The following is a 21221-nucleotide window of genomic DNA, read 5'->3' on the forward strand; positions in this document are numbered from 1 at the left end:
GTAGAAATGAGGGAGGGAAGGGGAGCAGGAAAGTCATGTCGTGCGTGTGAGAAAAATGAAAAGTATGAAATGAGAAAGAGCCAAACGTGTCGAGAGAGAGAGAGAGAGAGAGAGAGAGAGAGAGAGAGAGAGAGAGAGAGAGAGAGAGAGAGAGAGAGAGAGAGAGAGAAAGGGCGGGGTTAAAAATTTCGGACACGATCAGAACGAGAACAAGGTACATTTCTCCACTAATGACTCACTTGTCCTAGAGAGAGAGAGAGAGAGAGAGAGAGAGAGAGAGAGAGAGAGAGAGAGAGAGAGAGAGAGAGAGAGAGAGAGAGAGAGAGAGGGAGGTGCCCAGATGGTGGTGGGAGTGAGGCAAGCAAGGGAGGGCGGCAGAGTAACATCACTTTCTTCAACCTCTGTGCTCCAAGTTTACGATATGCTTGCGTCACCTTCCCCTGTACCACGCGCACCTCCTTGCCTCTGTTTACCCAGCCTCACCTATCCCCGCTCCACAGGTGCCCTTGTAATCAGCTCCACTCCCATACACCTTTCCATTCTCGCTACTCCACCCTTTCACTTTAGTATTGTTCCTTCCCTTCCTTTAAATCTAGTCCTGCTTACTCTGACCTTATTGTACTTCCCCGTGGTGCCTTTCACTCTTCTATTCCTCTTAGTACCCTTTTCTTCACTTCTACTCTTTCCTTTTCTCTGTAAACTGGTCACTCCACCTTTACACTCTAGTTCTGTTCACTCTGCCTTTCACGCATACTCTCTCTTCTTCTCTATACAAATCACTCTACTTCACCCTTTCACTCTATTATTGCTCTCCATCACCCTTTTCCTTGGTCTTACTCACTCCCTAGCCATGCCAGCCTTTCACTGCATCCTTGCTTTCCGCTATCCTTTCTTTCCTTCGGACCAGTCTTTTCTATTCTGCCTACTTCATCCTTTCACTGCATCCTTGCTCTTCACTATCTTTTCTTTCTTTCGGTGCAATCCTACGCGTTTTTTCCTCTATATTTTCTCAGTACCTGTTTCTGCTGAGCCTGTTTTTTTTTTCCCCACCAAGCGATAAGCAACATTGTGGGCAGGTGAACGCAAAAGTTAATAGGGGAGGGAAGCCATCTGCCCTGCGTGGGGGTCAGGGCGGGTCACCGGGGCCCGGAGTTCGCAGCAAAGTGGTGGTGCTTGGGTCAGTAAGGTCAATAAGGTCACATGGATACGGTTATAGTTGCCCTAAGTCCCCAATCTTCCTTTCCCAAGAGTCACCTTCCCACATTTTCTCCCTAATCACCTCACCTTTCCTCAGTGCTCTCACCCCCACCCTGCCAGCCCTCTTCCAGGCTCCGCAGACCCGTCACCACTTCCCTCCCCCTCTCTCAACACCCACGCTTAGCCATCCTTCCCGCCTCACGCCCACGGCAACGTCTGGGGCAGCGATAACGGCTCATTCTTGTTGCGGCGGGCGAGGTCACCTTCCGCAGCGGGTTTGGGGGACGGGAGGGGAGTGGGCATCGGCGTGAGGAGGCTGCCGGGCCGGGATGGGCAGACTGACGTGGGTATGGCCGAGGAGGTAAAGCAGACAGATAAAGATGCTTGTGCGTCTTCGCCTCCTAAGTGTCCCGGGATTGCCGAACCCGTGGAATGTGAGAGAGAGAGAGAGAGAGAGAGAGAGAGAGAGAGAGAGAGAGAGAGAGAGAGAGAGAGAGAGAGAGAGAGAGAGAGAGAGAGAGAGAGTTGACACGCACGCTGTTAATGGTTTCCCAGCACGTGATGTCTCAGCGTCTGTGACATCACCCCTGGGACGCTGAAGGGTAAAGGCTAAGGGGCGGCCGCCTCAGGTGCCGCGCCTCCTGCTGCGTGAGGCGCCCTCCTGTGCAGGTTGCACAGCAGGGAAGCCTGGCGGACTGACAGGTGAAGGCAAGGGAAAAAAACGAGGAGGCAGTAAGAATGGACAGATATGGATAAAGACGCACCAAGGCGACCACTTCCTCATGATGGAGGATGAGGGAATGAGGGAAGACGCGTGGGCTGCGAGGGTGAGGCGGGGCGGTGCACACCTAAAGAATCGTGCGAGGGTCACGCCGCTATACATTATTAACTGGTTACTTCCCTGCGACGACCGAAACCAAAAGTACCGCTGTGCCCCGCGGGGTGCGGGTGAGGGCGAGGGGGCGGGGGACGAGGGGTCGGGTGAGTCTCGCCGGCATGCTAGAAACAGCCCCTTGCAGGGCGGCTGCCGGTGTGGAGCCTTAAATGCCAAGTCCTTTCCTTCTCATTGCCTGGATAAGGGCAAGACGAGATCTATGGACACGTGACCCGATCCTCGCCACGCGTGGCCGTGTCCCGCTCGTGTCGGGAAGTGTCGTGAAGCGCGGAGACACGCCCTCCAGCTGCTGGGAGGGCGGGGGGTGTCGTGCCGGGGCGGGGAGGGGAGAGTGGGAGGCCCCATGCCCCGTTTACCCTGCCAGGGGTGACTGTACTCTCACTCACTCTCTCCCTCACCCTCTCGCCCTCTCTCCTCCCTCTCTCCCCCTCTTCTTCCACAGCCGCAACACGCTCTCGCAACCTTCGCCTGGGTCTTCCCACAACCCGGCGACACTCTCCCCCTTCCGCCTCCTCTCACACTCCTCTCTCACCGCCCTCACTCCTCGCGCCCTCCGTCATTACTACCGCTACTACGTGTTCTCACCTGCTTCCACATGACATCATCACCCACCTCTCTCTCTCTCTCTCTCTCTCTCTCTCTCTCTCTCTCTCTCTCTCTCTCTCTCTCTCTCTCCTCTCTCTCTCTCTCTCTCTCTCTCTCTCTCAGAAGCCTCACAGTCAGCCGCTTTTATCTGCCACACATGCAACAGAATTTTGCACAGAGCACAGAACCACAGCCTGACCCGGAGCTAAACTGAGGGAGGGAGGGAGGGAGGGAGGCAGGGAGGGAGGGAGGCAGGGAGGGAGGGAGAGAGGGAGGTTGAGAACGGAGGAGTACGAGGGGGGGGGAGAGTGGCTTTGTCTGGGAGCGGAGCGGGTGAAAGTTGGAAGGAAGGAAGAGAGAAAAAGATGCGAGAGAAAGAGGGAGAGAAGAGAGAGAGAGGAAGGCTTCGAAAGATTGCCTTTTAGTTTCCCTCTATTAATACCCTCCCATCTTCCCTAGCTTCTGTTCTATCAACGAAGGGAAGGTAAGGAGGGAGGGAGGGAGGGAGGGAAAAACCAGACAGAGGGTGGAAAGGTACGTAAAGTCTGTACTAATCGCAGTTCGCCTTTCCATAGTCATGCCTTCTCTCCATTTTTTTCCCCCGATTCACCTATGTCTGCCATCTAGTGGTGTGCTTTTTGTCTGATGTATTAGTGTAGTCCAGGGGATAGTCGGGAAGGAGTTAGGTAAGCTCGGGAAATGAGGTTAGGTAAGGCAAGGTAAGGCAAGGCAAGGCAGGGTAAGGTTAGGTTACATTAGGTTAGGCTAGGTAAGATTAAGTTAGGTAAGGTAAGGTAAAATTAGGCAAGGTTAAGTAAGGTAAGGTTAGTTAAGGTACAGTAAGGCAATTTACGCTAAGGTAAGATAAGGTAATGTTGAGATAAGGTTAGGTTAGATTAGGGTAAATCAGATAAAAGATAGGGTTAGGTTAGGTAGGGTATGGTAAGGTACGTGAAGGTTAGGTTAGGTGGAGTAAGGTTGGGTGTACTGGTGGGGTGGTGGTGGTAGTGGTGGGTGGCAGGTACACTCCTACACTTAACAGTACTGAGGAAGGTCACCTCTGGCATACAACTTGGCGTTCCAAACCCAAGAAAGCAATGATCACTCTCTTCCCCTCCCTCTCTTCCTCCGTCCTCCCTCCTCACTCTTCCTCCTCCTCATGCTTCTTCTATCGCCATTATTTCTAGTGTCACTGGTGATAAGTCTTCCCTAGTTTTTCCTTGGGTCTTTCCCTTCTATGTTTCCTCCCCTTTCGTCTCCTAGTCACTATTTTTCTCCTTCCTCTATTTTGTTTCTTTCCTCTTTTGTCTTCATGCCTCTTTCTTTCTCCACTTACTCTATTTTCTTTCTGTTTCGACTCCTTGTCTCTTTTTCCCCATTTTCTTTTGTTTCCTTATCTCTTCTTTCTTCCTCCTCCTACAATATTTTCCTCTTCTTTCGTCTCCTCGTCTCTCTTTTACTTTTTCCTGTTTCCTCTATCTTGATTTCTTCTTCTCTTTCCTCTTCTCTCTCTCCGCCCCTACATTAACTCCAAAAAATTATGATCTTCCTCTGCTCTTGTCCCTTTCCTTCAAAATTTCCTGCTTCCTACTTCCTCCCTTTTTCTCCTTCTCCTCCTCGTTCTTTCCTCTTACAATGAAAACTACAGTGCTATTATCTTGCGGCTAGTTCCTCTTCTCTTCTCTTCTCTTCTCTTCTCTTCTCTCTCTCTCTCTCTCTCTCTCTCTCTTGACCTTAACCGGCAAGTGGTCATTATGGAAGAGCAGGAGGAGGAAGAGGAGGAAGAGGAGACCTAAGTGTAGTGCTTGAGGAGGAGGAGGAGGAGGAGGAGGAGGAGGAGGAGGAGGAGGAGGAGATATAAAATATTCAATCCTCGCACAGCCAAATACACAAGAGCAGGAGAGAAAGGGAAGGAAGTACACAGAAAATGAAAAAGAAATAGAAAGCTTTAATTGACTTGACTAAATGACTGACAGATCGATGGATTAAGTTGATGCGCCGCAAGAGACAGCAGTCAAGTGGCGAAGCAGAGAGAGAGAGAGAGAGAGAGAGAGAGAGAGAGAGAGAGAGAGAGAGAGAGAGAGAGAGAGAGAGAGAGAGAGAGAGAGAGAGAGTGTGTGGTTGTTAGCTAGTTGTGTGAACGAGTGAATGAGCGAGACTTGTGTGAGGCATGAATACGTGTATGAGTGAACGAGCTAGGCTTCAGTCATAAGTGTTAAGTTGAAGTGCGCGGCCTGGCGCCGGGAGATCACCTACCTCCAGCCTTCTGTTCACACCTTCTGTGAATAAACACCTGCACTGTTACCTGCGTTTCCTGTGCCCCTGCTGGTCAAGAGTCGAACATGGCGCAGTGAGTAGGATCAGGACAAGGCTGCAGTGGGTACGGCGCAGAATGGAGAAGCAGTTGGAGGCGCTGGCTGCCCTGCTAGCGCGACAGTCGGAGCAGAGTCAGGCTCTGCTAGCGCGACAGTCGGAGCAGAGTCAGGCTCGCGAGGAGCGTTTAAACCCAGCTGCTGGAGAGAGTGGGGACACAAGCTCCCAGTCGCACCACGGCGAGCAATGAAGGCGAAACCACAGCCCGCAGCACGTCTACCCAGGGCGCGAGGTTCCCGACGTCCGCCACCATCATTCCTCACTTAACGGCGTCAGCATCTTTACGTGAGTTCGACACGTGGCGCCATAAGTTTGAAGGATACGTAACCCTCGCCAGGATAGACTGTCTCTCCCTGGCTGAGCAGAGGGCGGCACTCGCTGCTGTCCTAGACGACGAGTGGACCCGTACACTTCGCTACGGGATAAGCTTACCGAGAGACGCGGAGTTAAGAACCATCCTCGATGCAATGTGTGAGTACCTGCGAAGCCAGCGCAACATCATCATGGATAGAAGAGACTTCTACTCCCGCGTGCAAGAAACGCAAGAAGGTTTTGACGACTTTTTATGTGCTGTAAAGGAAATCGCCAATTTCTGTGACTTTTGCGACCAGTGCATAAACCATCAGCTGCGTGACAGAATTGTCGTTGGGACACGAGACGAAGTGGCTCTGAAACGCATGCTGGAAAACAAGAAACTCACCCTTGAAAACGCCATAGATATTTGCAGAGCATCAGAGAGCGCTAACCAGTGTAGTGCAGTACTAAGGGGCGGCTCTCACTCTTCGAGCCATGGTGTGAACGCTGTCTCGAACTACAGGAAGGGCAGTTTCGGGGGCTCAAGCCCCACGGGCTGTTATCGTTGTGGCAAAGATTGTCGCAGTGACAAAAGGGGATGCCAGGCAATAGATAAAGTGTGTCGTAACTGCGGGAAAAGAGGGCATTTTGCGAGTGTATGTCAGCAGACAGTGAGGAAACGACGAGGAGCTTCGAGGAGTTCCTCAACTGTCTCTCCTCATCGCGGTGCAGGCCCGAGGCGGGGAGCCAGTGCCAGTGTATACCAGCTCTTATCAGGCGTATACACAAAGACGGTGACGGCACGACCTGCGCCCCAGGTGCTCATTACCGCCACACATCCCGCTGGAAGAGACAAGATTACGTGGACTCCTGACTCTGGGGCCGAAACGACCGTTATTGGCCTCGACACGGCAACACTCCTTGGAATCCCGCCCTCCAGCTTGGCGCCCGCTGATGGTGATGGACTTTATGCTGCCGGTAATCACCCCCCTCACCTGTGTAGGAACTTTCTCGTCGCACTTGCAACTGGGCGACAGGGAAGCTGAGACTGTTGTGAGCGTGGTGAAGGAGGTGAAGGGGGCGCTGCTTAGCTGGTACGATTCCATCGCTCTCGGAATCCTCCCCGAAGATTTTCCGGCTCAAATCCGACCGCTACGCAGGGAAGAACAGCACACCGGCAACAGCTCCATCAAGTACCCGACCGCCTCGCAGCCACCTCTATCTACGCCCACAGAAGTGATCAGCTGGCCTCATTCCTACGACCCAACGCCACAGCAGCGTGCGGGGCACGCTGCTGCTGTGATCAAGGCCTTTCCCAGCGTCTTCGAAGCAAAGGAAGGTTTACGTGCAATGGCTGGTGGATCCATGGCCATCGAGTTGACAGACGACGCTCGACCCTTCGCCGTAACAGCATCTCGTACAATCCCTTACAATTGGCGTGAAGAAATTAAGAGCCAGTTGGAAGAGCTGCTTAACAAGGGAATCATCGAGAGTGTGGACTACCCTACGGCATGGTGCCACCCCATCGTGCCTGTCCCAAAAAAGACATCTGGTGTAAGGCTGTGTGTTGACCTGACACGACTCAACCGTTACGTGAAGAGGCCCGTGTATCCAGTGCGCTCACCTCATGACGCCATCGCCTCGATCGGGACCGGAGCAGTTTGGTTCACCACTCTTGATGCCAAGATGGGGTATTTTCAAGTCCCCATTAGAGAAGAAGACCAGGATTTAACCTGCTTCATAACACCTTGGGGTCGGTACAAGTTTCGGCGAGCGGTTATGGGTCTCGTCTCGTCTGGAGACGAGTATAACCGTCGAGGAGACCAAGCTCTCGGCGACATACCTAACACCATCAAGATCGTGGACGACATCCTGGCCTATGACTCCACCTACAGTGCGCACTTAGCCCATGTCATTCAGATTGTGCGGCGGTGTGACCAGCACGGCATCACTCTCAACCCACAGAAGTTTACATTCGCGGAAAGAGTGGTAGATTACTGTGGTTACTCTGTTTCTGGACAAGGCTACACGACAGACTCAAAGAAAGTTAAGGCAATCTCTGACTTCCCACGACCACAGCACATCACCGACTTACGATCATTCATGGGTCTTACAAACCAGCTTGGAAGCTTTTCTCCTGCTGTGGCTGCAGCTGCACAACCCCTCAGAGATCTCTTACGCCCGAAGAACAGTTGGTGCTGGTCTCCTAACCATGAAGAGGCGTTTGAGAAGGTGAAACAGTGTCTCGTCAGCCCACCTGTCTTGGCATACTTCGACCCATCATTACCAACGATGCTACAGACTGACGCCTCAAGGATGCACGGATTTGGATTCGTTCTCCTGCAGAAGCACAGTGACCAGTGGAAGATGGTGCAATGCGGGTCAAGATTTGTTACAGACACAGAGAGCCGCTATGCAGTAATAGAGTTGGAAATGGCTGCAATCGTCTGGGCAGTCAGGAAATGTGGCACCTACCTGAAAGGACTCCCTCACTTCGATCTAGTGCTCGACCACCGCCCGCTGATACCTCTCCTCAATAGCAAGTTGTTGGGAGAAATAGAGAACCTGCGGCTGCAGCGCATGAGGGAGAAGCTTGCTCAGTATTCTTTCACAGCAAGCTGGCAAAAGGGATCGACACACTGTGTGCCCGACGCCCTCTCACGTGCTCCAGTACAGGACCCAGTGGAGGAAGAGGATGCTGCTACTTCTGGTGACCTCGACCCTCTCCACTCAGCGGTCATCTCAGCGTTATCTGCCACCAATGAGGACGGCGTCCGCTTAGCACCACTCCAGGATCAGACTGTGGAAATGGTACGTGCCGCAGCAGCAAGAGACGGGGAGTACTGCTTGCTCAAGAACGTCATCATCGAGGGCTTCCCTGATCATTGCCACGACCTCGATCACCGCTTGCGTACGTACTGGCCGGTGCGCAGTCTGCTGGCCGTAGACGACGACCTGGTGGTTTACGGGCCGAGGCTTCTTATTCCTCACAGCCTCCGCCGAGAAACACTAGAGCGACTCCATGACAGTCATCAGGGGATGGAGCGCACCAAGCGACGGGCCCGACAAACGGTGTACTGGCCTGGTATGGACAGAGACGTTGAGAACGTCGTTTCTGGATGCTCACTATGCCGTCCACTCCTACCAAGCCAAGCCAACGAACCTCTCTGGCAGGACACGGACACACCCAGCAGGGTGTTTGAGTCAGTTTCTGCAGACTACTTCCACGCAGCAGGCCGTACATACCTCGTGTATGTAGATCGCTTGTCTGGGTGGCCTCACGTGTCTGCATGCTCACGTCCAGCATCGGCTGATCAGCTCGTTCGTGTCCTTCGGGGTGTGTTCGCCGACACGGGCGTGCCTGTTCTCCTGAGGACTGACGGTGGACCGCAGTTCACTTCTTCATCGGTACGGCGCTTCCTGGCTCGATGGGGGGTGGAGCATCGTGTATCTTCACCTCATTATCCACGCTCCAATGGTCACGCCGAGGCAGCGGTCAAGTCCGTGAAGAAGCTGATCCTCACGACCACACAGCAGGGACACCTGGACGAGGATGCGTTCGCTCGCGGGTTGCTGGAACTGCGCAACACTCCGAGGGCGGAAGGGCGATCACCAGCACAAGTCCTCTTCGGTCATCCTATGAGGTCCTGTGTCCCGGCTCATCATCGCTCATACGCTCAGCAGTGGCAGCGCGCTGCTGATGAGTGCGACGCCAAGGCAGAGCGACTGAGGAAGAAAGCGAAACTTCGCCACGACGCGTCCGCCCGTACTCTTCCTCTCCTGCACCTCGGTGGCCACGTCGACGTTCAAGATCACACGACAGGCCTCTGGGATCGCCTGGGTGTCATCGTGGCTGTTGGGCGAAGGAGAGACTACCTCATCAAGATGGGCAGCGGTCGCGTGATGTGGCGTAATAGAAGACACCTACGCCCACACAGACCTCTTGCTCCCCTTCCTGTCGAGCAGCACACCGCTCATGGCGGTGCAGCGCTTCAGCATCAGGGTCACGAGGAACACCACCATCCCGGCAGCCCGGAACATCAGGGTAACGGGGTACACCGTGGCCGAGAGCAACCAGAGCGTCGAAGCAGCCGACAGCGTAGGGAGCCGAGACGACTGCAGGTGCGGTGGCACCGTAGCACCTACGATTAGTCGTACGTGTTCATTGTACGCTGTGTTTGTTTTGTGTATATGAACCGTGTTTTCTGTACTTCAATCATTGTAACTTTGTTTCATGTGTTACGGTAGCCATAACAAAGATAAGGAATCTTCCTTATGTCTCGGGGGAGGTGTGTGGTTGTTAGCTAGTTGTGTGAACGAGTGAATGAGCGAGACTTGTGTGAGGCATGAATACGTGTATGAGTGAACGAGCTAGGCTTCAGTCATAAGTGTTAAGTTGAAGTGCGCGGCCTGGCGCCGGGAGATCACCTACCTCCAGCCTTCTGTTCACACCTTCTGTGAATAAACACCTGCACTGTTACCTGCGTTTCCTGTGCCCCTGCTGGTCAAGAGTCGAACAGAGAGAGAGAGAGAGAGAGAGAGAGAGAGAGAGAGAGAGAGAGAGAGAGAAACTGCCTTCCTTCCTTCCTAAAGCGAGACGCGAGGAAAGATGATGATGATGATGATGACGGTGATGGTGGTGGTGGTAGTGGTGGTGGTGGTGGTGGTGGTGGTGATGGCGGTGACTTGCTACCCGCCTCGCCGCGCATCGTCCCGTGTTGGCCGTTGTAAGGCAGGCATCGAATAACCTCACAGCCGCCCCCCTGCAGCCCCTTCTCTTACAAGACAAGTGAGATTTTCTGTTTGCTGTGCGTGTCGAGTAGCGAGGAGTACGAGTAGGAAGGGGAGGAGGAGGAGGAAGGAAGGAAGAATGCGTGGTGCAGCGTAATCTTGGTCAAGTAGAGTACATACAGCGGGGAAACCACAGACACACGAGGCAAAGTCAAGAATAAGGTTTGCATAACTGTGACTCCTCCCTGTATCGGTAAGTGCGCCCTCGAGGCACTCCATCTGCCCTCGGGTGGTGCACTGCGTTACTCTCTCACCACCAGCGACGAGAGAAACACAGGCACACAGGGTGAATGCACAAGAGTACACAGAAACGCACAAAAAGAACGCATATTATCACTTGCTAAGGAAGGTATACGCTGAGACTCCGCTTTAGATACAAGTTGCTGATTAGGATAAAAAAAAGAAAAGAAAAACGAGTAAGACTTCTCCTCCACCCACCCACCTCTCCCTTCGGTCAGTTCGCAGACAAGAAAGTAGAAGGTGATCTCAGCAACGAGGGAGAGGAGGAGGAGGGAGAGGAAGAGGAGGGAGAGATGATAACACCGAAAGGATGAGTGGGAAAGCGTGGATGGGGGAAAGAAATAAGAGCAGTGGTGATATGTAGCAAGAAAAATATCACAAAGAGAAGGAAGACATGTCGTGGAGGGGACGGGAAAGTATGTAAGTACGTACACACACACGCCATTAAGAGACAAAACATGTGCGCGTGTCCATTAAGTGTTTTACGTGTGTGTGTGTGTGTGTGTGTGTGTGTGTCTGTGTGTGTGTGTGTGTGTGTGTGTGTGTGTGTGTGTGTGTGTGTGTGTGTGTGAAAGACCCTGATAGCACCCTACACACCGTAACCTGGTCAGATCCCTCGCAACATGAACAGTACCCCGAAGCGGACCCGACAATCCCTGACAATGCCAACAGAACCCGACTCGACCCTAACAGAACCCGCCGGAGTGAGGTCCCTGGAGGAGGCGGCGTCGGGGCCCAGCAGACCGTAGCACGAATCAACATTTAGATATTTACTTTGAACCGACAAGAGGCACCGGCGAAACATCCGGTAGACGATTCCCACGTCTTGAAGGAGAGGGGTGAGTGAGGGAGAGGGAGTGAGGGAGAGCGGTAAGTGAGACACGGAGGTTACAGGTGGCTAAAGATGGGAGGAGGGAGAGGGGATCAAGGAGAGGAATATTAAAGATGGAAGGGGGATGGGAAAAAAGATGGTAGAGGAGGGAGGGGACGAAAAAGAAGAGTCTTGGGAGAGGAGGAGGAGGAGGAGGAGGAGGAGGAGGAGGAGGAGGAGGAGGAGGAGGAGGAGGATTTCAAAAGGAAGACCAAACTGCAACAGACCCTGAGGGCCTTACTAAGCTGTTTGGGTAACTATTCTACTCTCTCTATTAATGGGAGAGACATGATGGCATAGGAAAAAGGAGGAGGAGGAGGAAGAGGAGGAGGAGGAGGAATACAAAGGAATACAAAGGAAAGCCAAACAGCAACAAACCTTTTGGTCCTTGCAAGGCTGTTTGGTAACTACTTCTAACTAGCTACAGTGAAGAGAGACAGGACAGCATAGCAGAAGGCTCCTCCCCACCCACCACTCCCTCCAGCTTGCGCTGGCATGGAAATAGTTGGGAAAAGTACCATGCAGTATGGAAAAACTGACATGGAAATTTTCATAGGAAAGGATGAAAGGAAGTTCTACTATTCACCCTACGGAGGAGGAGGAGGAGGAGGAGGAGGAGGAGGAGGAGGAGGAGGAGGAGGAGGAGGAGGAGGAGGAGGAATGGTCACGGTTGATAAATAGTTAAGGTCATTTCTCTCAACGACAACTTGCCTAGAATATTGCAGACTTCTCTCTCTCTCTCTCTCTCTCTCTCTCTCTCTCTCTCTCTCTCTCTCTCTCTCTCTCTCTCTCTCTCTCTCTCTCACGGGAAGTAACCCTGAAAAAGCATTACTCTTAACGCGTGTAAATACAAGTGGAAGGGGAGGCGGAGGTGGAGGCAAGGCGTCCACTCGTGTCGGTCAAGCGTGGACTTCTGTGGACTTCTTCCGTGTTTCAGGTGGTGGTGGTGGTGGTGGTGGTGGTGGTGATGTAGAGTAAATTAAACCCCTACTCTGTTACACACAATCTCGTATTTCCTTTCCCTTCTTGGTTGCCTGAAGGTTACATGTATACAGGGACACTCCTTCCCTTCATCTTAGGGTAATAATAGATAGGAGATTTACTATTATTTTTTCCCATAGAGCGAGGCGTTTACCAGTCACGTTTGTCACCTGTCAGCGCTGTATGCGAGTGACAGGGACGTGACTGGAAAAGCCTCGCTATATGGGAAAAAATAATGTACAGAAATTTCCTACCTATCATTGTCGTAAAGTTTAACGCGTCTTTCTTTGTCCTGGAGCCAAAAATGAATAGATTAGTTAATCAATCGATCAATTCATCATTCAGTCTCATTTTAGGTAAAATGAATCCAAGAAGTGATAACAATAACAATAAAGAAGTCGCGTTACTTCACAGATGAACAAACACAAACCATAATGTATGTTTATATATTATTATTATCACCATCATCATCATCATTATCACTACCATCATCACCACAATCGACATCATCACCACCAATCGCCAAATTCCTTTCACTGCGGCGGGGAGGAGGAGGAAGAGGAGGCGGTGGCAGGGGTGGTTGGGCAATGGTTTTAGCACGTGTTTCCGGGCCCTGGCGAGGTGCTGAGATAATGATGATTGGACTAAATGATGGCTGATATTATTTTCTTGGCGCAACAACCCTTTCCCTCCCACGCACTGCCCGCCTCCTGTGCTCCACCTGCCACAATTTTCCCTGTCAGATTGCGAAGACGAGCAGAAAGGAACAAGTGGGCAGCAATATGGTCGAAAAACATAGGAAGGTTGGTTTAAATAGCAACTAAGAGGACAGGTATGGCAGGGGGAGGTGTGGAAGGAGGCACGGAGGTACAAGTAAGATGTAAGAAAAGGAGGGAAGGCGCCTGAAGGAAGGAAAGACGAGGGAAGACGCCTAGAGGATGAAAGAAAGACACGGGAAGACGCCAAGAAGAGGAAGGAGAGACGGTGGGAAGACAGGAGGAAGGACAGACAGAGGGAAGACGCCTGAAGGAGGAAGCACAGACGGAGGGGAGACGCCTGCAGGAGGAAGGAGAGACGGAGGGAAGACGCCTGCAGGATGAAGGAAGGAAGGAAAGACGGACCGAGGCAATTTCTCCCAGAGTTTAGATCCGGATATTTAGCAACGCTCTTCCCGCATCCAGCGAACCCAGACGGAAACACGGCCAATTAGAGCCCCGAGCACCGCCGTTCCGTCAGCGCGTAGGCTCGAGGGCTCCACGCAACCTGCTCAGTACTGTCTCGGCCATCTAGCGCCAGGCCAGCCGACAGATGGCCACAACTCATCCTACGGCACTACTGTAACAATGCCGCCAGGTGATCCCCTCTGCTGAATATGAAATGCTTCGGTGTGAGGACTGTACCTGTACCTTCACCACCTTAGGGAACTGCGAGGTCCTGTAATCCTGTGTGTGTGTGTGTGTGTGTGTGTGTGTGTGTGTGTGTGTGTGTGTGTGTGTGTGTGTGTGTGTGTGTGTGTGTGTGTGTGTGTGTGTGCTCGGGCGCTTCCGCATCCGAAACTGAACCAATCTATACTGGTTTTTGTGCATACTTGGTGTCACAACAGTTGTTTATAATAGGGACTGCCACGTGTAGACATACTGACTTCCAGCAGCTTCCCTTATGATCTTGAGTTCTCATGACAGTCTGAAGCTGCGTGAGCCTCGAGTTTACTAAATATGAACCGAACGATAATTTATGTAGCTTTAGCACGGAGTCCCTTAAGTCTTTAATCCCACACTGCTTTTTTAACATAATTACAATAATCTTTCCCCTAAGCGCCACAGTCTTGGTATGTATCTTCTATAGCACCTGCCATGGGTTGAAAATTGTTTCTTTAAAGGTCTTCAGGTTACACGGTGATATGAATCGAGTTGGTTTTGAAAGGACCCGAGGTGGTGAGGTGGTAGTCCAGCCTGCAAGTCCACTGGCCAGACGGGTCCAGAGAGCGACAGGTGAAAGTAGGTGCGGGACAGAGTAATGCGATGCCCCGTGTGTGTGTGTGTGTGTGTGTGTGTGTGTGTGTGTGTGTGTGTGTGTGTGTGTGTGTGTGTGTGTGTGTGTGTGTGTGTGTGTGTGTGTGTGTTGGCAGCGTGAATGACACCGCCTGCAGCTTCTCTTAATGACTGTCACTCGTCACGGCGCCGCACTCCTCGCCCGCCGCCCTACACTGCCCCCTGTGGTTCCCTCCTCACTTTCCCTCATCAGCAGCTTAACGTGCCTCATCATTTGTGTCTGTTATTAGGCAACATTTTGTGGCGACACGAGCAACGCATCTCTCTCTCTCTCTCTCTCTCTCTCTCTCTCTCTCTCTCTCTCTCTCTCTCTCTCTCTCTCTCTCTGGGCTGCAGGGGTCAAGTTGGCGCCATGACCCAGCCGGCCTGACCCGCCGTGGTGGCCTCACCGCTCCAGCCCTTCACCTGCTTCCTCGAGATGACTTCCTTCCTTCCTCCCTTTCTTTCTCCCTTCCTTCCGCCCGGGCAGCCTCACGAAGGACGTGTGGGTCTTATTAAGTGGTTAATAGATTGACTGAGTGACTGAATGATTAATTGACGTATAGACTTCCTGGCTGACTGAATGGCTGATATATTGCGTGACTGGCTGATTGGCTGACTGAAAGACTAATCGACCTATCGACAAACTTGGTTCACTAACTGATTGACACTGACTGACTGACTGACTGACTAACAGCTTTCAACGGCCATGACGGTGAAATATATCTATAAAGCTCCAGACACTAAACACTCATTGAATCGGAAAGGTTAAAACAGCACCAAAGAATAAAAATTAGCGGAAAACTAACGTTACGATAATATAAAGAAGGAAAAGAGGACCATTACTGTTAGTAGTGAGGAGGGCAGCAAAATAAACAACAACCTGAATGGCATGCACGGCGAGTCACTGCAAAGGGTTCATGGCCTCAGCTTAACAGTAACTGGAGGCATTTCCTCAGCGCCAACACCAGCGGAACGACTTTGGGGACTGATACTCCTGGCGGGTTCTGAGATCACTACCGCAGATGTCATTGAAATTTCCAGGAAGATATTTCTATTTACACGTTTATTATTTGTCTTACTACAGCATGAATACGAAATAAATACGAAATAAGAAAACTGTAGAGAGGTATATGATTTTGTTCTCCTCACCTAGACTCTTGACACTGCTAACGGATTCTGAGATCACTGCTGCAGGTGTCATTGAAATCTCCATTAAGTTGTATTCATTTACACGTTCATTGTTTGCCTTACTACAGCCCGGCGAACGAAGGAAGCTGTAAAGAGATATATGATTGTGTTCTCGCCGAAACTCCTAACATTGCCGACAGGTTTTAAGATCATTACCGTATGTGTCATTGAAATCTCCAGCAAGTTCTATGTACACGTTCTCTATTTGTTGTCCTGGTGCCTACGAACTAAGGAAGCTGTGTACAGATGGGGCGACTGTGTGTTCTTGTCCTGACTCCTGGCGGGTTCTGATCATTACCGTAATTTACGTATCATTGAAATTTCCAGCTAGGTATCTTTATTTGCACGTTCTTTGTTTGTTGAACTGGCGCCTGGCGAACTGAGGAAATTTTATGTCTTGCTTCTATTTTGAGCAAGTATCGTGTAATTCTGGTAATTATTTTTATCTCTATATTCTTCCTCTTTAATTTCCTTCTTCCTCCTTCATTTCTTCTCTCTTCTTTCCTCCTTTCCTGTCACCTTTTCTTTCTTCTTCCGTGTTTTATCTCCTCTCGGCGATCCTTGGGTTACAAGTGTACAGAAGGGTGGCCGTGTTCTCCTCCCCGGGCAGCAGTGATCAGTTAGCTCTCTGGTCCGCTTCGGGAGGCTGACGTCACCTGCTGTTCTGCCTCCGACCCGCAGAGGCTCCGTTAAGCCAAGCCTCACACCGCATCATGCCCTCACCGGTCCATTACCGCCTGCCCCCCTCCACCCTCGACCCCGCAGCAGCACTTCGGCAGCCGCATACTAAGTTATAATTGCACGATTACGATTACCACTCATTTCCACATCATTCTGGCATTACCATGGCTGACACACACACACACACACACACACACACACACACACACACACACACACACAATGTCCACATCTGACATTTTGATTTGTTAAAGTTTAATCCATTAAAGGCGAAAGAGAGCAAGCTATCGCCAAGGAGAGGGAAAAAATACACATCATGATAATTTCAAGGAAGCAGCCATGTGAAGGGAGGGGGGGGAGAGGAGAGGAGAGAGTGGGAGAGAGGCAAGAGAGTGTTAGGCCACCAGGAGAAGTCTTGTTTAGGTGGAGGGTAAAGATTGAGCCATATGGCCTCTCTCTCTCTCTCTCTCTTTCTCTCTCTCTCTCTCTCTCTCTCTCTCTCTCTCTCTCTCTCTCTCTCTCTCTCTCTCTCTCTCTCTCTCTCTCTCTCTCTCTCTCTCTCTCTCTCTCTCTCTTGTCTATTTAAGGAGGGAAAATTAATGAAGAATCTAAAGAAGGACGAGGGGGGGAAGGGGAGGATGGAGGAGGCGAAAGGAAAGGAGAAAAAAAATCAAAATAACCTTCTACAGCCTGAACAAGGGACACGTGGCCCTTCTGGTACTGCGAGAGCGTGTGCTGCCTCTTCTGCTTGGTAGCGCTGGATGAAAATTTTGTTTATCTGCGTCACTCAAACAGCGAGGAAACACAAACGCAAAGGAAACAAAGGAAGAACAAACAAGATAGACTGGTCCTTACGTAGCTGTTTATGATAATTTACAGTATCTGATAAAAAAAAAAGAAAGATTGTAAAGGCGAATGGAGGAGGAACAGAGAGAAGAGGTAGAGATGGAGAGAGCATAGAGAAGAAGGGGAGAGATGGAAAGAAAATGGAGGATAGTGGGATGAAGAGAAAGGAGCTACATGAAAGGAGGGAGAAAAATAAATAGTTGAAAAATGGAGGTACACGAAAGGCATGGCAGTACTCACCGTTGCAGGAGAAGCCGTCCCCCTCGTAACCCGGGAAGCAGGTGCAAGTGAAGGACCCTAGAGTGTTGGTGCACTTCGCGAACACGTCACACGGCCGGTACTTGCACTCGTTCTCGTCTGTGGGGGAGAAGGGGGAGGTGAGACGAGAAAGAACACACACACACACACACACACACACACACACACACACACACACACACACACACACACACATGAAAGAAAATGGGAATGCTAGAGACAAAGAAATTAAAGGTCCTGAAATTTGATGTATTTGAAAAGATTCCTTCCCTACTACCAAATTTAAGGAATCGCAAAATATAGCTACGTCATAAGATTCCCTCAAAGTGCAAACTCATTCTTGTCTAACTAACTTCTTCTCTTGCAATGCTTCACCTGTCTTGCCGCGGCCACTGAACACTAATTCAACGCCACTGGGATCATATGGCGACGTGTCTCTTCAGTTTCCCCGCAGCGGTCATCACCCCTTCGCCCTCTCACCCCACGCCCACACTCCGCCACACACCCGGACTGTTCGCCTCACGTCCACACACCAACACACCATCTTCACCACATCCACGATCCTTCACTACCCTCCTTCACCCTCACATCGTCCTAACAACCTGAACCTAACAACCTTAATTACGTCTACAATCCTTCACTTTCCTCCCTCATCCTTACGCGGTCTCATCCTAACACCTTCATATTTTCAGCCACACTAAAACTTCCTAAGCTTCCCCTAAAACTTTTCCCACAGCCCACTAATGCCCTTCACGTCTGCTGCTGATTCCTACACCTCGTTTTCTCTCCTCACGAAGGCCTTCCCCGCGTTTTCTCTCTAACAATACCGGAGAGTCTGCCCCGTCACGACTGTCTCTCAAACTAATGGCAAAATTCTCCTGCTGTGGCCACGCTAAGACACTCTCTACAACCACCACCTCCACCACCACCACCTCCACCACCACCACCACCACCACCACCACCACCACCACCACACGGACTTAAAGTAATAGAGCAACATGACAGTCAGACCCGCAGCGTTTCGTGGCGGGGAAGGAAGGCACTCAACAGCAAACCTCAGCCACAGGAATTTCCCAGCAGTTAAAATGGAAAGAAGGCAAAAAATACCTTCGCCAACTGATTGGCCGTGAGATGGGCGGAGGACTGGCTGGCTGGCTGCTGGCGGCTGTGCTGAGGCTGAGTTACTCTCGGTTCTTAGAAAGTCTCTGTTTAATGATGCTGAGACGTGATGGTAACTTTATTTTAAGGTTTTATAGGTGTCAGGTCAGCGTCTCATTTCGGTGATGCATAAGATACCGAAGTAAAATTAATGAAACCGCCTCAAAAATCCTCACACTCTCATTAATTCTGAGCTTATATCTTTTTAACAGTCGCAAAAAGAATAAAAAAAAACTTATTGGCTTATCGTTACTGTTCCTTAAAAACTCGCTTTTCAGAGATAAAGAGCTAATATCTATCGAAGTGTCTGAAAAATTAACTACCTCCGTTAATAAAAACCTTTTATTTCACGGCATCACAGGGAGAGAAGAAAACGTCACCCTTAATTATGATGAGCGTACACTATGAAACAGTTTGTCTATGTACTTCTATACACAAGTGCCCACCTGTTTTATCATTATTATTTTTTCCCTTTAATAGATGCGAGCGTCCTCTACAACACACACAGACACACACACACCTAGACACTCATAATTTCTATAAGATTCTACCGCGAGTTGATTTTTCTATTACTCTTCTTTCGTTACGAGATCAAATAACATCGCTGCCACTGAACAAATTAATCAAGGCTTCACAAAGAGGCGAGGCGGGTACGTTGCGGGGTCAGCGTGGTGGCAAATGACAGCACACTTCCTCAGGCGACAGTACATGTGTCTTGGTGACTGTACTGCCCCCAACCCCTTTTCACTTTTTTTTTTCTTTTGTTTTCCTGCCGCTCCACGTTTTTATGTCACCTCACTTACTGCTTCTGTTACATGACAAGCACAACTGTGACATTACGCCGTTTTTTTGGCAACATGACACGTATTTTTATTGCATTAAAGGATGTAGTTTTCGTTTTGATTTATTAGTTCCTTTTTTTTTTCGTTTACTGAATCTCTTTATTGACTATTTACTTGTATTTTATCTATCATTTTTTTTTTTATTTCCATGTGTGAACAATGAGGGGAATGTACTCAACTTATTTTACAATTTCTTTTTCTTTTTCTTTTTTTGAGGATGAGAGATGAACATGTATCACGCAATATATCTAGTCTATTTCATACACAAGCAGCACATATGGTTCGCGCCTCATCCAGCCAGCCAGCCAGCCAGCCAGCCACTCTCCGCCTCAGCAATCTACACCACTCCAGTAACCTTCAAACCTGCTCACAGACACAACGATTCAAGTGACCCGCTTTTTCCTTGCAGGCGGGCGAAGGTAGAGCAAGAGTGAGGGAGTAAGAGGAGGGTGGGAAGTTACATGCCTGTGGGGGGGGTGTGAGTAAGGGGAGGAGGGAGGGGGCGGCACAGGTGGTTACTTAAGGAAGCCGCGGGTCAGTGTCTGTGGTTTAAGGGGGTATTTAGCGTCCCCAGGTAACACCCACGCTTAAACACCTGGTATGTAAAGGCAAGGGAAGGGAGATGTACTGGGAGTGGTTACCTGAAGATGAAAGGGGACAAAACTGAACACCTGGGAATATTATGATGGGTGAAGCTGTAATTGAATGTACAGCGAGTAATTAAGTAAAGGTGAAAGGGGACATAATTACCCACCTGGTAATACTAAAATGCGTGATGTAATCAAATGTAGTGATTAGTAATTAATTAAAGGTGAAAGGGGACAAATGTAAACACCTGAGGACTTGAGAAAATATTATGATACGTGAAGGTATGTATGCTTAATTAAGTACTGAGTAAAAAGGATAACAAGTTTGAAAGGAAACATACATCAACACTTGCATGGGAAAACTGGAGTACGTGAGGTTATACTGATTTGCATATAATAAAACTGGATTAATGTAAAAGTGAAACGGAGCAAACCTAAGACTAGAACACCTGAGAAGGAGATTCGTAAAAAGAAACACTTAAACACTATGAGAAAAAGCTGAACAGTATAAAGAAAAAAAAAAAAAAACATATAAAACAATCCGGAACTTAAAATACGCATGGTATGTGAAGGTAACCAAACGCTAAACTGAAGAAAAAAGTGCTAAAAAAAACGATTCTTGAAACACGTGACAATCTTGACACGCCCAAAATGACCACCTGACAAAAACCGGAAACCTCCCTCACTCTCTCCACCCGTATTTTCCTCCTACACTCACCTACTCGTTAACTCTCCCCTCTCCTTCCTTCCCTCCCTCTCTACATCACCCACTGCCACACTCACCTACCTTCCTCCCTTCCCTCTTTCCTTCCTTCCACTTCTCTTTCTCTTCATTACTCACTGCCATACTCAGCTTCCCTCCCTCTCTCTCTCCCTCCCTCCATCGCTCACTGTCACACACACCTTCTCTTCCTCCCAGTTTCCTTCCCTTACTCCCTACTTCACTCTCTCTCCTTCGCTCATTCCCTCATTCGCACCCTCACCTCCTCCTCTCCCTTCCTATCACTCACTCACCTGGAGACTCGCAGCCACACCCGCCGAAGCCATCGTCGCAGTGACACAGGCCGTCGAGACAGGCGCCGTTGATACACTTGTGGCCTTGAGTGTACGGGCAAGTGTCTGTGGGAGAAGAGTAGATTTATTAGACGGGAACACAATGAAATACTAGTGAAGAACAAATAGCAGCAGATCTATTGGTCTGGTGGAGGATAGTAAAAGTTTAGTTTCCTCCACTCCAACACACACACATACACACATCATCATCAATACGTCATCGAAAATAAAGTAGAAAACCAGAAATATGCAAAAGGAATCCTCATTTACGAGAGAGAGAGAGAGAGAGAGAGAGAGAGAGAGAGAGAGAGAGAGAGAGAGAGAGAGAGAGAGAGAGAGAGAGAGAGA

The 21221-nt window shown here is 50.1% G+C and overlaps 1 protein-coding gene across 1 annotated transcript in view; it reads right to left on the minus strand.

Annotated features, from left to right (window-relative positions):
* The window catches only part of LOC135104137 (uncharacterized), a 234452-nt gene that overhangs the window by 138915 nt on the left and 74316 nt on the right, over positions 1-21221 (minus strand). Inside the window, exons 4-5 of the mRNA XM_064011167.1 lie at positions 20835-20939; positions 17216-17332 (exon numbers count right to left, since the gene is read on the minus strand). Coding sequence (XP_063867237.1) covers positions 17216-17332; positions 20835-20939 — 222 coding nt within the window. The remainder of the gene's footprint in view (positions 1-17215; positions 17333-20834; positions 20940-21221) is intronic.

This window comes from Scylla paramamosain, chromosome 10 (genome assembly GCF_035594125.1).
Source record: "Scylla paramamosain isolate STU-SP2022 chromosome 10, ASM3559412v1, whole genome shotgun sequence".
Lineage (NCBI taxonomy): Eukaryota > Metazoa > Arthropoda > Malacostraca > Decapoda > Portunidae > Scylla > Scylla paramamosain.